The sequence below is a fragment of the Eulemur rufifrons genome, chromosome 1 (genome assembly GCF_041146395.1).
Source record: "Eulemur rufifrons isolate Redbay chromosome 1, OSU_ERuf_1, whole genome shotgun sequence".
NCBI classification, from domain to species: domain Eukaryota; kingdom Metazoa; phylum Chordata; class Mammalia; order Primates; family Lemuridae; genus Eulemur; species Eulemur rufifrons.
The window spans coordinates 100,357,072-100,370,564 of NC_090983.1; the positions used below are offsets into that span (position 1 = coordinate 100,357,072).

General features: G+C 61.8%; 1 protein-coding gene across 15 annotated transcripts in view; it reads right to left on the reverse strand.

Annotated features, from left to right (window-relative positions):
• The window catches only part of BIN1 (bridging integrator 1), a 53,795-nt gene that overhangs the window by 23,644 nt on the left and 16,658 nt on the right, over nucleotides 1–13,493 (reverse strand). For 14 of the 15 annotated variants that reach the window (XM_069463283.1, XM_069463119.1, XM_069462779.1 and 11 more), the window contains exon 2: nucleotides 2,467–2,547. In XM_069463283.1, the coding sequence (XP_069319384.1) occupies nucleotides 2,467–2,547 (81 nt within the window). Of the gene's footprint in view, nucleotides 1–2,466; nucleotides 2,548–7,372; nucleotides 7,385–13,493 lie in introns of those variants that run through there. The other variant, XM_069463364.1, reaches the window with a different exon arrangement.

A 13,493-nucleotide genomic window follows, 5' to 3' on the forward strand; every position in this document is an offset into this window, starting at 1 on the left:
AGGGCCTGGTGCTCGGGTGGTGCAGCAGCCAGCACCCTCACACCCCTGCTGCACCGGCCCCCATGCCAGCCCCCACCGGCGGCCTGAAGACCCAAGTCCCCATCTTCCCAGTGGGTCCAGGATGCAGCGATGCCCCTCCTGGCTCCAGCCCTGGCTCTGGCAGCTTTGCAGGGCAGCCTACATTGGGAGAATCCATCTTCACCCAACAGCCAGGGATGCTCACTTTCAGTGGAGACCTGGCCGGGCCTGGGGACAAGAAGGAATCAGACCGTCCCAACTCAGTAACAAACAAACAGCAATGATAAACCCTGAGGTCCAGAAAGCTACAGGTGTCCCCTAGGAGGAAGAGCTTGGCTGATCTGGGACACCCAGGACGGCTTTTAGGAGTCCCTGAGCTGGGCTTGCAGCACTCTGAGGGTACAGGAGGGGCCGAATGAGCTCTCCGGGGTCTCAGAGGGCTGGCACAGGGGGGCTGTGCCTCTTCAGCCCTGGCCTCTCTACCCAACCAGCAGTGAGTGATTTGTTGCCCAGAGCCAGGGACCCAGAGGGGCGACTCTGAGGGACAAGTGGGGCCAGGCCACCAGGAACCTCAGCTCCCAGACCTGTGCTTTGCTCACCCTCTGCCAAATGGCCCAGCTCCAGGGAGACCCCAGCACCCGCACCCAGGGCAGCAGCTCCGGAGCTGCCCTAACCTTTCTCCCCAGCCCAGCCAGCTGCGCTCAGGCCTGTGCGCCAGCTCAAGAGGAAACTCAAGAGTGAGCCAAAGGCCCCAAGGCCTGGATTTAAGTCCCGAAAGTCCCACACCAGCTGTGTGGACTTGGAAGACTTGCTTAACCTCTCTGAGCTTCAAATACCTCATATACACAATACAGAGAATGGCAGCTCCATTTCAAGGACCGCAAGGCTATGTCTGTAAAACACATAGCAGTACCTGGCCCAAAGCAAGTACCCAAGTTACGGCAACTCCCTTAAAGGCCTTCAGAGCAGCCCACACCTGGGGAAGTCAGCTGAGTGGGGGCAGCACTCTGGGGCTCCCTGGAGACAGAGCCAGAAACACAGACTTCAGGTTTCTTGTTCAAGCCTGCATTTTGCCAGATAGTACCTGAGGCCCAAGGGGCAGGGGCTTGCTCAGAGCCACAGAGGCAGGAGCTGTCCCCATCATGGGGTCTACCTGGACCTTAAAACTCATCTTGTTATTGGCCTAGGGGACAAGCGGCCAAGGTGGCTCCCATCCCTGACCTGGAAGCTTCTCAGGCTCAGGCTCTCTGCCAGGCCAGGGTGGACCTGGCCGTGGGGCTGCTCCCAGAATGCTCCCAGTCCACTCCCAGAACACTCCTTGGCCCTTTCCCAGGAGCTTCCAGCTCCTGGTCAAGGTTCTCCAAAGGAGCCCCGTCCCCCAGTTCCACTGTAGCTGCAGGGGCTTAGGTGGCAACTCCAGTGGCCTCAGGCCTCAGACACAGACAGGGGTGCAGAGAGGCCTGCTTCCCCTCGCCCAGCCTGGCTGGCCCCACCCCTTCCCTAGCAGAGCTGGACACAGACCTCATTCCCCCTGCCCAGGCCCACTCCTGTGGCCTCCTTCTCTGGCCTCCGTCCCCAGCTGACACTTCCTGGGGCTGACCTGGAGGAGCCACAGAGCCATGGCCCAGCCCCCCTCCCTTCCTGCTACCTTGCCCTCCCCAGGGAGGGGAAACTTCCAGGGTCATCTCACTCCCCACCTCTACCGTCCTCAACACAGAAGCAGAAGTGGCTCGTTCCAACTGGGCAGACCTCCAGGGAAAAGTTTCAGGGGCAGACCAGTCAGCGTATGCAGAGCCCCTCAGAGGGGAAGTCCTCTCTTGTGTCTAACCACTGCCCCCAGGCTGCCGGCATGATTAAACCCCCTCTGTCCCTGGTGGCCCCTGGCCTATAATGGGCCTTGGGAAGGGTGCCCTGGAAGTCCCTTCCAGGCTTTGGACCTAGACAAGTATGGGTCTGAATCCACCTCCAAAGCTGGATGGCCTTGGGCAAACTGCCCGAACTCTCTGAGCCTCCACGGCTTCACCTACAAAGGGAAACAAAGGTAGGGGCTACCTTATTGGGTGATGGGCACACACCACGCTCAGCAGACACCAAATCAAATCTCACCGGCTCGGCCCCGACATCGCCGCTCTCCTGGCACCAAGCTTCTGTAGCCCCCGCTTGCCTTGACAGGCAGGGTTTCCCAGTCTGGCCACACTATTTCCTGCTTCCACCCTACCCTCCTGTCACCCCGCCACCCTCTCGATGTCTTCCCAAGGACCTAAGGCATACGCTCCAGCGTCCACGGCCAGGGCCAGTGCTCCCTGCTCCAGGAGCCGTCTGCGATCACGTCCGCCCACACCGGCCTTTCTCCAAGCTCTCCTACTCTACAGATTCGGCTCCTGCCATCTTCCACCCGGCAGCCGAATTTTCACAAGTTCCGCAAGGCCAAGGGCCACCCACACTCACCAGCTGCTTGTTGAAGTTCTGGACACACTGTTCAAACTGCTCATCCTTTGTCTCATCCGCCTTCCCCAGCTTCTGGAGGACCTGCCGGGGCGAAAGGAGAGGCACAGTGTTACCTGGAGAAAGTGGCCAAACCAAGAGCGCTCCGTCACCAGCACCCCAGGCCAGGGTCTGGGGGCCCCTGGCTGACGTCACCCAGCCCAGGGTGCCCTCCCCGCTGCTGTGACCCCAGGGCACGACGTATCTATGAAACACATGGGTAGCAGTGCCTGGCCCACAGCATTCAAGGAATGGCAACTCCCTAAAAGGCCATCAGGTCTTGGGGCCTCCCCACCCTCTGTCCATGGCTCCATCCTCGGCCAAGAGTGGGAGCTTGGGACAGGCTTGCTGTAGGGACCAACGCCAGGAGGAGGGAGGCCTCAAAGGTAGCAGGAGGGACAGGGCACCGTCCTTGCTGATCTCACACTGCACCCCTGGGTGCTCCCCTCCACCCCGGCTGCTGAAAAGTGAGCTGAGCAGGAGAGGAGCCGAGCCCTGCCTCCCCACGGGACCCCATCTGGGCACACAGATTCACGCAAGGGCGCACACGGCTCACAGCCACGGGCTCTGCTCCCAGCTGGGAATCTCAGAGGAGGGCGCCCTCGACAAGACACAGCTGCCCCTCCTCAGCTGTACGGGGGGAGAGGCGGGGGATGGGTGGGAAAGGGCAGGAGGGAGGCCCAGGCCAGGAGAGGGGGAAAGCCCTAGAAAAAGCAGGGAGCTGGGCCAGGAAACTAAGCAGAAGCCCTGACTGGAAAGGCCAGCCCACCAAGGCCTCCCAGACCTCCCTCTCTGGGCCCTGCTCCCTCTGAGAGGGAGAGAGCTCCCCATGAGGGACAGAGGGGCAGGACAGGCAAAAGGAGGCAAGGAGGGCTGATGCAGAGAGGACACGCTCACCGACATTCAGCAGAGGCCTCTGCAGAGGCAGTGGCCAAAACCCAACAGGAAGGAGAAGGAAACGGTGGTGGGGGTGGGGCTGGGAGGCTGGGGGGAGAAGGTGGGCCCAGGGCAGAGGCGGGCCCTGTGAGCAGAGGCTGGCAGGTCATCACCAGCCCGTGCTCCCTCTGAAGACCCAAGGCGGGCCACACTGCCTGCAACGCCAGCTTTGCCCGCCCAGGGCCCAGGCAGGGTCCTGGCCCAAGGGGTGCCCGGTGCTAGGACAAGCCAGGCCCCTTCCCAGCCTGCCTGGTCCCTGCCGGGTAGGTGCTGCACCTTCCCGGGAGGCCTGGCAAGGCAGCCGCTCTGGGCCATCTCTCACCAAGTGCCTGCTCTGTGCCAGCCTCAGGCATCTTGGCTGGGGCAGGAAAGATGAGTCAGACAGGGGTCCCTGTCCCAACACAGAGGGAGCCCAGGGTAGAGATTCCATCCAGCCTGGGCAGGCAGGGAAGACTTCCTGGGGGAGGTGGCAGCTCAGACAGAGGGGAGAGCTTGCAGCAAAGGCTAGGAGGCCAGTGAGCTGAGGCACCTTACTGAGGAATTTCAGATTGCTCAAGATGACTAGAGCTTACAGAAGATGTGGTGGGAAGGGGAAAGTGGCAGGCGGAAGGGGCAGGGTGGGCTCTGAGGGCTACCACCAATAGCTTCATGCTACAACAGCCAGGACACAGCCCATCGGGCACATGGACATGGGTGCCAAGGGCTGATGCTGGGTTGAGAGGAGAAAACCAAAACAAAACCTCCATAAGCAAGGAAATGACACTCTGTACAGTCCCCAGGCTCCCCCTGGTCCCCTGGCAGCCATCCCAAGCTGGGACCCCCGGGAAGCAGGTAGATCAGGCAGGTACCTGCCTAGCTCTGCACTGAGCCTGGATAGGTGACTGGCCCCCACTCTCGGGTGCCACCCCACAGCCCCGCCACCTCCAGAGAGAGAAATGGGTCACCAAATGGGAAAGAACTTCCAGAAGTCAGCAGGGCTACCAGGGAGAGCCAGAGGCTCCCAGGGACCGGTCAGGGCCTGGCAGACCCTCAAGGCAAGAGGAACAGGGAGGTGGCCCCTTCCGCCCCCTGCTCTCCTGCTCTCTGAAGAGACAGATGCACTCAGTCAACAAAGGGTCCCCGGTCCCCACCTGGCCGTCCAGGCTCCCAGGGTGCACAGAGACAGGGACACACACCCGGCCCAGCTCGCAGATCCTGCTGTGTGCTCTGCCCAGACAGCTGGGCCACGGGGGAGATCTTCCAGCCTTGAGAGAGGTCAGTCGAGGTGAAAATCCACCCAGCACCCTTTTAGGAAAAGGGACACCTATTCTCTGAGCTTCATGTGCCACATGTGTGAAAGGAAGAGAGTATTAGCACCCACCTAAAGGGTTACAAGGATCATGTCTATAAAATACGTAGCAGGGCCTGGCCCACAGCATTCAAGGAACGGCAACTCTCTAAAGGGCCTTCGGAGCAGCCTTCACACAACTGGGGCTGGGCCTGACACTGCCAACCCTCACCCCAGGTGCAGACTGATGGCACCCTAGGATGCTAGACAGAAGTCACACACATGCACACTGTATGTGCACATGGCAAACTCCTATGCACCCTTCAAAACCTTACTCAGGCGACACCTCCTGTGTGAAGCTGTCCCTGGCCTCTCCCTCCCTCGAAATACTTTGTACCACTCAGGACCTGGGACCTACTTTCCTCACTGCTGTGTGACCTGCCTGAGTGTCTGCCTGGCGTCCCCACCCCACCCGCATGAACAGCTTGAGTTCAGGGACAGTGTCACAGTCATCCCGGTGTCCCTGGCTCCCACGCAGGGCCAGGCATAGGACAGACACACAAGACAGTCTCAGTGGCTGCTGCTCATCTGAACCATGGGCTATGAGGGCAGAGACATGACTTCAAACAAAACACCCGCTTCTCAGCCCGTTTCCTCCCATGAGACATGGGAGGGGTGTGCACAGAAAGCACTCAGCCCTGAAGGTGGAGGGGTGACGGGGGCTGACCAGGCTCCCCGCTCCACGCTACCCCAAGCTAGCTGCCCAACCTGTCCACACTTCAGTCCTCTGCTCGGAAGTGGGAGCAGGAACGGTAACCACTGTGAGGCGGAGGCCCAGGGCAGCTCAGTCCTCGCTGCACCTGCCCCCGTGTTAACGGTAAGGAAATGAGGGCATGTGGCCTGGGGTCCCCGTCCTCAAGGAGCCCCCCCATGTGGCTACCACAGGGAAAAAGAAGCTGGGCACCGCTGGCCCCAGAACAGGCACCGGAACAAGATCCCCACCTCACTGACTGCGGCTCCCTATTCCCACCCTCCGCACTGGGACTCCTGGCCGCCACAGCTGCCGGCACAGCGGCCTTTCTGACAGGCCCGCAGGGGCCCAGGCTGCGACCACGCCCCCCTCTGCCACCTAAACGCTGCCCAGCCGCGCCAGGACCTGCGTCCACCCTGGGCGGGCACACGGCTGGTCTCCGCAGCCCCCGGCGCGTCCCCCAGGAGACACAGGCACACTCGCTCTGTTGCACGCACACTCGCACTCAGAGTCCTCCGCGCTGAGGGGAAGCCACAGCCACGGAGCCAGGGGACACATCCTCCATCCCACCCGCTCAGCACCTGTTCATGAGGCCTCCCCTGTGCCAGGCCAGGGACAGGCCACTAAAGCATGCAGGGCCCTGGGTGTCCAGGAAGGGTGTCCCTGGGTGTCCAGGGGCAGCCGAGCGGGTTTGAAGGAGGAGTGGGAGCCGGGTGAGGAGGGGGCTGGCGGCCAGGCCAGGTCTGCTCGGAGCCCCAGGCACTCGGTCCCACGGACGCTGGCCACACACTTACCACACATGTCTCACTTTGCAATGAACAGAGGGAGCCTGTTCCTGTGGGTACAGGCCGGGGACACGGGCCCTGCCCCCACCCCGTGCGAGCGCAGAGGCCGGGGCAGCAGGGGGGCGGCCGTGCAGGAAGCCTTAACCGCTCCACTCCCCTATCAGAGCTTCCTCTCACCACGGCCTCAGCCTGAGGCCAGATGTGACTGGGGCTGGGAGGCCTCGGAGGGGACATTCCGGGGCGGGACAGGGAGGCAGGGGCAGGCTGCAGAGACCACAAAGGGGTGCCCCCATGGCCAGCTCCAGAACCCCCTTCTCCTGCCCCTCCCGACCCCTCCATGTGGCCTTTGTCACGGCCCAGTGCGTGCACAGAAAGCTCTGGGGCAGCCCCTTCCCGTGGGTACAGGGAGCCCTGCTGAGCCCTCTGACAGCCCCCACACGGCAGGCAAGCCCCCAGCGCACCACGCGTCGCAGGGCCCAGGCCAGTGAACGGCCACCACAGCAGAGGGAGGAAAGGCCCCCAGGCCCTTCTCATCTGAACTAGGAGCAGCTCAGCACTTACTCCAAACACCGAGCACCTCCTCCTCCCAAGGTGAGGTCTCCACCGCCGTGCGCCCTGCACCCTGCGCCCTGCGACAGACGGCAGGCGAGCGCAATCAGGACGCACAGCCTGTGGCGTCCAACATGCAGAAGAACGTTGTGTGGGCTCCCTGGCTGGCCCAGGCTCCGGCAGTCCCCGGGAACTCTGAGCCCTCCCTCATGAGCCCCCCGCACCTGAGGGGACACACGCCCTCAGTCTGAGCGGCACAGCCCAGGCGGGGCTACGCAAGGCACCATCCAGACCCCAGGGTCCCAAGTGAGGCAGGGACCACACTCCCAGGCAGCCCTGCTCCCTGGTTCCCAGCCTGGCAGGGAAGTGGGGGCTCCTCCACCAGCCTGCAGCACCCCTCATCTCTGCCGTCAGTGGCGGCAGAACCGGGAGCACCCCAGGTGTCACCCCGAGAGTTCCCAGCATGCCCACGCACACGCACACGCACACGCAGAAGGGAAACCTCGCCCAGACTCTCCCACCATCCCACAGGTACCCCCCACCCAGCTGCCGAGACCCCCAAAAAATGCATCAGGCCTTCACCTTCCTCATCATCTTCTCCCGCACCTGCCCCACTGCTGCCTCAGGAAGGGTGGGTGCAGAGTGAGCCCCGCCCTCTTCCTCCCGGCAGGACCTGCGGCTGGGGACCACAGGACAGGATGCAGGGCGCATGCCTCTCACCGCTCGCCCCTGCACGGAGGCTCCCCAGGCAGGCAGATGCAGACAGACACAGGGGAAGGCCACTGTGAGACACCCAGCCAGGCTGTCCCTGGGCCCAGTCCTGAGGGACACACCTCAAAAGACAGGAGTGTGGAGGAGCTCCCAGAATGGGGCCAAAGGCCATCTTCTGCCCACCTGCCTGCAGGTTCCAGGCCGCTGCCTGACACCCTGGGGTTTCCTCTCTCCTGGCCCCTCCCTCCCCACCCTCTCCCACACACAGCTCAGGTCAGCCAAGCTGGGGAACTGCGGCCGACAGCACAGAGCCAGCCTCCTGGGTCCTTCTGCCCTGACGCTAAAGGGGCCCCTCCCAGGAAGACAGAGGGCAGGGTGGCCAGCTACAGGCCTCGCCTGCCACCAGCTCTGAGACCCTGCAGGGAGTTGGCTGGAGAGGCCAGAAACATCAGAGGAAACCCTGCACTAAGCAGGGTCCAGGTGGGCGCCGGGCAGGGGAGGGGTGTGAGGCCCTCCCGCCTCGCCCCAGAGGACGCCCACTGTCTGGCCCTGGAGGCTGGGGCAGCGGTGGTGAAGGGATGCCAGGGGAGTCTGGAGCCCCCAGGGGCAGAGGGGCCCACCCCGGGGACAGTCCTGCAGACCCCACAGTCACCAGGCCCCAACGCCCAACCCCCGCAAGCTGCCCCTGCTCCCAGCGGGCAGGAGCCCTCTCCCCCGGCTGCTGCTGGCCCTTCCTGCCCTCCCCTGGGGACGAGTACCTGCTGCCCCTATGATGGCCCAACCCTGGAGGGGCAGCCACCAACAGTCTAGGTGCCATCGGGGGCCACAGCAGCACCGACAAGAGAGCAGGGGGAGGAAAAGAGGTTCTGAGCCACCTTGCTGCACGCCCCTCTCAACTTCGTATTTTGAAAATATAAACCTCGCAAGAAGTTGAAAGGACAGTCCAAGGGACTGCCATCAACCCTTCACCCAGAGTCACCGACCAGTGGTTACCACTTGGCCACACCTGCTTTCTCCACATCTAAACAGGCTGGTTCACTGGTGTGTTTGCCCAACCAATGGAAAGGAAGCCACAGACGTCATGACCCTTCACCCCCAAGCATCTCACCCGAAACACCTGAGCCCGTTTCCTAAGAACAAGATCATCCTCCTAAATCCCATAATGCCATGGGCGCCCTCTATACATTCAATGTGCATTTACTATTATCTAATGTACAATCTACACTCAGATGCCCCTAGTTGTCCCTTGAAACGTCCCCTACGTCTGGGTGGCTTGTGTTTTATCTGGGAGCCAATGACGGCTCACACATTGCTTTCAACTGTCGTGTCTCTCATCCCCTTTAATCCAGAATACGTCCCCACATACCTATTTACCAGTTTTATTTATTTCTTGCCTTTCATGATACTGACTTATTGCAACAGCACAGACCAATCCCCTGCAGAGCGCGCCACACTCCAGATCCATCCCATGTTTCCCAGGGACTGAGCTCGCTCAGCGCTGCTCTGGCCCGGCTGCTGCAGACGCAGGTCCGGCCTCGGCTGCACACGACGGACGGCCCGATGGCTGTGCTAGGCTCAGCCACTCAGTCTGAGTTGTTTGCCAGATGTCTTGGAAATGAAGGTAACTTTTCTCTCGGTAACTAGTCATTTGCAGGGTGATCGAGCCCAACAACTGTCGTCCCAGTGCCTTTGGCCTCCATTAATACTTCGCTACTCAAAGTGGGGTCCACCAACCAGCGGCATCACAGTCACCTGAAGGCCTGACAGAGATAAAAAAAATTTCGGACCTGCTGAACCACAGTCTTCACCTTAACCAGCCCCGAGCGCGCCGCGTGCAGGCTGCAGTCTGGGCAGCACCGCCTTCTCCTCGTCGCTGGAGCCCACTGTCATCCAGCCTCCTCACCCCGACCTGCCATTCTACAAAGACGAGCTTCTCCTGGTCTTGCCTTTGTGCAGAGGGCGGTCAGGATGTCCCTATGCACTCACGCCTTCATTTTGCATTCACTGCTGTTTCTGATGCTCCAAGGTCCCAAGTGGGACCAGGGGGAGATTTGGGGCACGTCCCCAATGGTCTCCGGGCACTACCACATGCTCCAGGCTCACCCTGAGCACCACCTGGCGTCCTCAGTGGGCATTTAATCTTCAGCTTGTGCCTAGAGCTGCAGATTAGTACCCCTACTTTAGAGATAAGAAAAGAAAGGCTGAGACACTAAGGGATTCGGCTACACAGCTAAGAAGGGGCAGAGCCAGGATTCTGTGGCTTTGTGCTGGCTGTGAACATGGGTCACTCCGATCTGTCTGCTGTGGGAAGTGGGACAGACCACGCCGGCAGCTGCCCACTGGGCCTCTGACAGTGTTCAGGTGGAGGCCACCCTGCCCGGGAGACCGCGCAAGCTCCAGGCAAGCTCCCTGCCTCCTCAGAGCCCAGTGACCTCACACACACACAGCAGCACAGCTCCGCCCCTCAGAGTGGCAATGTCTCCCCAGAGCCTGGCGCTTCCACTGGTGACAATTCAGGCCTGGCTGCAGACCAGAGCTGCTGCTGCACCCTTGGGTTAGGAGGAAAGGGCACCCAGGCCTGTGACCCAGGAGAAAGGGGCCAGAAAGAAGGGCCAGGCCTCCTGGGAGAGCTGCAGAGCACACCAGCCCCAGGGGTGGCCACAGATCTCCAGCCAGGAGCGCAGCCGGGGTGCTGGGGGGTCGGTGCTGAACACACAGCGGAGTCCCAAGCCAGTGAAAACCTGCACGGTCAGGTGTCGCCTTAAAACTTCCCAACCTTCCAACTTCCCAAAGGCACAGTGACTTTCTAAAATTGCTCGTTTAGTTGCCGGCCTTGGGCAAGGGCCAGGGAAGCATTCCGCCCCCAGGAGGCAGGAATGCCCCCCACTCTGCCGACCCCCACGGGCACCAGCTCGGTGTGCACACATACAGGCCCCCCAGATATGAGTGACCCTCACACACCCTCTGGTCGCCCCTGGGCACAGTACGAAGGTGGCAGGAACCACGAAGGAGACACGGAGCCAGGCAAGGGGCAGAGCGGAGGCCAGGGGAACTGTGGACGTAAACCCAGAGTGAGGAGGGAGAGCCGGAGAGAGAACCAGGGAAAGGGAAACCGATGGCGAGCCCAGGGCGGCGAGGGCAGGGTCCAGCACCTTGCCAGGAGCAGAGGGGACCTTCCCACCCCAGCTCACACACTCAGGGCTGCCCCAAGAGAAGGACCCAGGCCAGGGCCTCAGTGCCCTCCTTGGAGTCCCTCTGCACCCCACTCCCTCAGGCTGGCTGTGAGGTGGCCAATTTGTCAACCTGGCCTCCCCACACCCTGGAGGAGACCCCTCTCCCTCAGATTCCTCCTCTCAGCCATACAAGGGCCCCTTGGTCCCAGCCGAGAAGGGCCCGGGACCTGTCCCCACACCCCCACCAAGCTCACAGTGCAAGGCGTGACCCCCAGGGAGTTGCTCAGCCAAGGCCTCACCTCGTGGGGGTCCCACCACCCTCGACCCCCCTCACAGCTGGGCTCACATCACCAGGCCACCCTGAGGTGGCAGATGTTGGCGACATTTGAAAGACGAAGAAACTGAGGCTCAGGGAGGTCGCTCAGCTAATGAGCAGCAGAGCCAGGACCCCAGCCCGATCCATTCCAACGCCCAGCCTCCACTTGTGATCCTCCAGCCAGGGCGCACAGTCGTCCGGGAGGAGCGGGCAGTGCCCGGGGTTTCCGGCAGAAGATTCGCACCCATGTTGCTGCGTTCCAAAGACAGAAATGGCAAAGGAAACACTTCTGGGACTTGACCAACAGAGACAGCTTGTGGATTAGAATGCAAAATTTGCAAGGATTTTTGCAAGGAAATACAAAACTAGTAAAACATTTCCAGGGCGCTACTGGCCGACTGAGGCTGGGCAGCCCCCTGCCCAGGACACTCCCGGCCTCACCCCCACACAGCCATCTGTCCTTTTAACAGGTCGTTGTGCCCCAGAAGTTGCTGTGTTGACAGACACACGCTGTTCTGTGGGCCCTGGTAAGAACACCTGACCGAGGAAGCCAACTGGCCCTCCTGGGAGACGGTCACTCTACAGTGATCGTCTCCTTCCTCTTTCTTAGAGGTTTTCCCTTTCCCTTGTGGAATACTGGGGGGAGCAAAAAGTGGTGCTGAGTTTTCATTCTTACGTCCTTCATTGAATAAAAACTTGGCCACCAATGTCAGCCCCACAGCAATGCCTTGAAATGTGACAGGTTGGTCAAAAATCAAGGTATCCAGAGCCTGGCTGCCCTCCCAGCCCTGCCTGGCCTTGGGGGCCCTTTCTGGGCCCTTTCCTCATCAGACCCCCCAAGGCTGGCAGCATGACCCCACCCCGAGAAAGACGGGGAAAAGGGAGGGGAGCTAAGGTCTCCTCCGTGCCCACCTCTCCAGGGGGAAGGGCAGGCTCCGCCCAGGGCAGGAGTGTCCATTCGCCTCCCCTCCTCTCATCCTGCCAGGGAGCCTGAAATTCCAGTCACTTCAGCAGATCAGCCTGCGGCCAGCACAGGGGGCCACCCGGACCCCAGAGGAGGGGTCAGCGAGAAGGGGCCAGCCGAAGCCAGGACAGCAGGCGACAGCACAGTGGGAGCCACTCCTCTGAGGGGAGGGAGGCGTCCCACAGTGAGGAAACTGAGGCTCAAAAGGAAGCATTGAACTAGGTTTGCACACGGCCCGTGGCTCCCGAGGAGAGACGGGGGAGCACCAGGGCTCTGGAGGGCCCCCCAGTCATGACTGGTGCCCTCCCCTCAGGGACCAGGCTGAGCCCATCCTCGGAACCAGACGTCCACCGGTGGGCAGAAGTGTCTAGAAGGGTCAGGACCACCCAGACCACGAGCAAGCAGCCAGCCCGCCCTGGCGGCCGCCCACCCCAGCAGCCTGCACCTCAGTGGAGGGAAGGAGCTTTCGCAACCTCCGGCCGTGGCCCACGCTGCTCCCCCACAGCAAACCCCACTTGATTTTGCCCGTCTCAGCCCAGATCCCTCCACAGTGAGGCGTCCCCCTTCCCCCCTCCGGGGCTGGTGGCTGAGGTGGCTCATCTCTGTCGCCCCTCCTCAGAGCTGGCACTCGGCAACGAGAGCTGGCCGAACGTGCAGGGCCCCTCAAAGCTCGGTGCCCGGAGCAGGGCACAAAGCACAGGGCAGGTGCAGAGCAAGGGCTGCCCAGCCGGGTCCCACCCAGCGCGGTCCCTCCCCTGCACTCCCACCCCGTGAGGGGCCACTGTGTAACGCAGCAGGGCAGGGCGGGTGGGTGCTGCTCCAGGGAGGAGCTCAGGGAGGTGACAGCTGAACAGAGACCTGATGAAGGAGCAACACACAGGTCGTGGGGAGGAAGAGGGTGCCAGGCAGAGGGCACGGCCAGCGTGGCTGGGAGAGGGTGAGAGGACAGGTGCAGGATTAGGGGCCCTAACCAGGTGCCAGGTTTCATGCTGAGCTCTCAGCATGACTCATCTGTCAATCCATGACCTCATGAAGGAAATACTATCATATCCCCACTTTGCAGATGAGGAAACTGAGGCACTGCTTTAAAAACTCCCCAGGGTCACACGGCCAGCCAGCGGGCAGCCAGGCTCCCAGCCCCGAGCTGGGCTCCAGAGGCGAAGTGCCGTGGCCACTGCACAAACCACCTCGGCCACCAGGGCGCGGCCACCAGAGCGCCTGGGTCCCTGAAGACCCTGGCCCCTCAAATCCAGCGTGGGATGGGGGCCCTGGGGAGCGGTGAGCCGAGTTTGGTCTAACTTACAGCATGAAAAGGTCCCAGGCTGCTGCGTGGGGACACGTCCCGGAGAATGGTAGAGCGGGGGCCTATTTAGAGGGTGACTGTGGTGACCCCAGTGAGAGGCCACAGTGGCTTGGGCAAGGACAGCCAACGGTGAGAAGTGCTCAAATATGGGGGGACAAAAAGGGGAATGAAGGAGATTCTGGGTTTTGAGCAACTAGAGGGAAGGAGCTGTCATCACTCAATGACACCCCAGGGGG